Consider the following 2,292-nt stretch of genomic DNA (forward strand, 5'->3'; position numbering starts at 1 on the left):
TGCTCCATCAAAGAAATCAAAGAGGAGGAGGAACTATAAGTAAAGATTTTGCAGTTTTTTTAGTTGTATTAATGACCATGTCTTTTTTTTCTTTGTTTAATAGTGAAGTTGTGGTTTGTAACTGGATACTGTTTTAGTACTGTACTTATCTCTGGATTCTTTTTTTTTTGGTCAATGTAAAGAATTGGTTTCACATTCTAGTTTAATATAAAATTTTTTTTAATGTATTTTATTTTAATGTGTATGTTTTTTTTTCAATAGAGTTGGTGATTTTTTTTTAAAAGTTTGAACATATTGTTATGTACATGTTTTTTTTCATATATGTTTCAATTATTATTGTATAAAGATGGTGTAACTGGTTACTTCTGTTTTAGATAGTAAAAGCCATATGTTTCAGGTAACTGGTTACTGTTTCTTTAGTTTTTATTTTTATTTTTTTAATTATTTATTGATATATTTATGTTTCTTTTTTTTTTTGTGTGAAAGATTTGTGATTATATAACTAGTTTTTTAAGTCGTTGATTACATGTATATATAGTCGTTTGTTAAATTTACTTATAGTAACTGTTTTTTTTCTTTCTATTTTATGTGTTGTAACCAGGTACTTGAATCTTCAGATTTTGAATATCTTGTGTTGGAACCAGAAAGTTGAGTATCAAGTTTATAATATTTATGTTTTTTTTTTTGTGAAAGATTTGTGATTATATAATTAGGTTGTTAAGTCGTTGGTTACATGTATATATAGTCGTTTGTTAAATTTACTTATAGTATCTATTTTTTTTTCTATAATATGTGTTGTAACCAGGTACTTGAGTCTTCAGATTTTGAATATCTTGTGTTGGAACCATGAAGTTGAGTATCAAGTTTATAAAATGTAAAATGCTTAAAAAGTTTGTACTTTTATTGAAGTAGAAAATATTAGGATACAATTTTATTACATCCATTGAATTTATTGAAATTGTAGTATATCTATTCTTTAGAAAATTATTTGTCTATTTTCTTTGACTTTGTTGGGTTTCGCTGCTTTGGGATTGGTTCATTCCTGCATGTTTTTCTATTATGTCCTGGCTGCGCGCATCTTCCACATTTTATTTGCACCTTTAGTTCTCCTCTAGATCTGATTCTTTTCCTTCTAGGGCGGCCTGGTGGTTTTCTTGATTTTGGTGGTAGGACAATTTTGTTTAAAGTCTCTGGTAGTGTCCATTCGCTTTCATTTAGCAATGGATGAACAGTTGACTCATATGTTGCTTTCAAAGTTGTAGTTTTGTAGTAATCAACAACATAATCATATGTTTTCAACCGTGTTTTGGTGAATACTGCTATTGCATGTGCACACGGTATTTCATCTTGTTGGAACCTTTTGCATTCACATGTTTTCTCCATTAGGTTGACCAAAAAATTTCCTTTCTGTTCAACCACAACTTACAGTATAGTGTTTACTGGGAAGACCTATTTATTTTAGTTGAGGAATACATGTTAGAAACTGGATACTATGATATTTTTTAGTAACTGGTTACTGAAAGTTTTGGTAAATAATATTCAGTGCTCAATATATGTCAGGTACCTGAAATTTAATGGCACAAATAAAGTATTCTCTAAGCACAGTTTCAGTATCTGTTGTTACTTGTGTGAATGTTCTGTTTGCTTCGTTACCATTTTTCCATACCCATTTTTGAACTAAACTTCGAAGGCCTTCCATCGTTCTAGTGATTGGCAGCGTTCTTGCAGCTTTCAATGCAGCATTTATTGATTCGGCTATATTTGATGTCATCATTGTATATCTTCTTGTTGGAGCATGGCATCTAGACCAAGTTGAATATCCAATTTTTTTGTAAATACGGTCTTATGCGAGTGTCAATCTTGTCTATTTCATGCATGTAGTGCTCAAATGATTGTACCCTGTATGCCTTTGCTGCTTTGACAAAGTTTAGGTTTAGGTCATCCCCATGGACACCGAAATTGACTTTGATGTTGTTTAGCAAGTGGAATATGCATGCTCCATGGAAAGCTTTTGGGTATACATTGTCTACAGCATTTTCTATGCTTTTGTGCCTGTCTGAAAGGATTGCCATACCTGTTTCCAAAATCACAATGGAGTAACTGGTTATTGTGTCCTAATTGAGTAATTGATTTCATTAATTTATATGACTGTTATTTTTTTACACTGTTTTTACTATTATATTGTTGGATTATTATTAAACTGATAATTTTATGTGTTTAGTTTGTTTCAATAAGAATATAAAAAAGAAAACAGTACCTTGTCTTTCTCCATATGTCTCCTTTAGCTTTGTG

The 2,292-nt window shown here is 30.2% G+C and overlaps 1 protein-coding gene across 1 annotated transcript; it reads right to left on the reverse strand.

The window, feature by feature from the left end:
- Positions 1-984: 984 nt before the first annotated feature.
- LOC133795430 (uncharacterized) lies at positions 985-1,771 on the reverse strand. Its single transcript, XM_062232883.1, has 2 exons — positions 1,565-1,771; positions 985-1,407 (listed from the first exon to the last, which is right to left on the reverse strand). The coding sequence occupies exons 1-2, from the start codon at positions 1,769-1,771 to the stop codon at positions 985-987; spliced, it is 630 nt and encodes a 209-aa protein (XP_062088867.1).
- Positions 1,772-2,292: the final 521 nt, after the last annotated feature.

Source organism: Humulus lupulus, chromosome 8 (genome assembly GCF_963169125.1).
Source record: "Humulus lupulus chromosome 8, drHumLupu1.1, whole genome shotgun sequence".
Taxonomy (NCBI): domain Eukaryota; kingdom Viridiplantae; phylum Streptophyta; class Magnoliopsida; order Rosales; family Cannabaceae; genus Humulus; species Humulus lupulus.

Coding starts and splice junctions, on each gene's coding strand:
- LOC133795430 (XM_062232883.1), bottom strand. CDS start 1,771: ATGACATCAAATATAGCCGAATCAATAAATGCTGCATTGAAAGCTGCA. Junction 1,408..1,564: donor TTTGTGCCATTAAATTTCAG/GTACCTGACATA, acceptor GTGGTTGAACAG/AAAGGAAATTTTTTGGTCAA.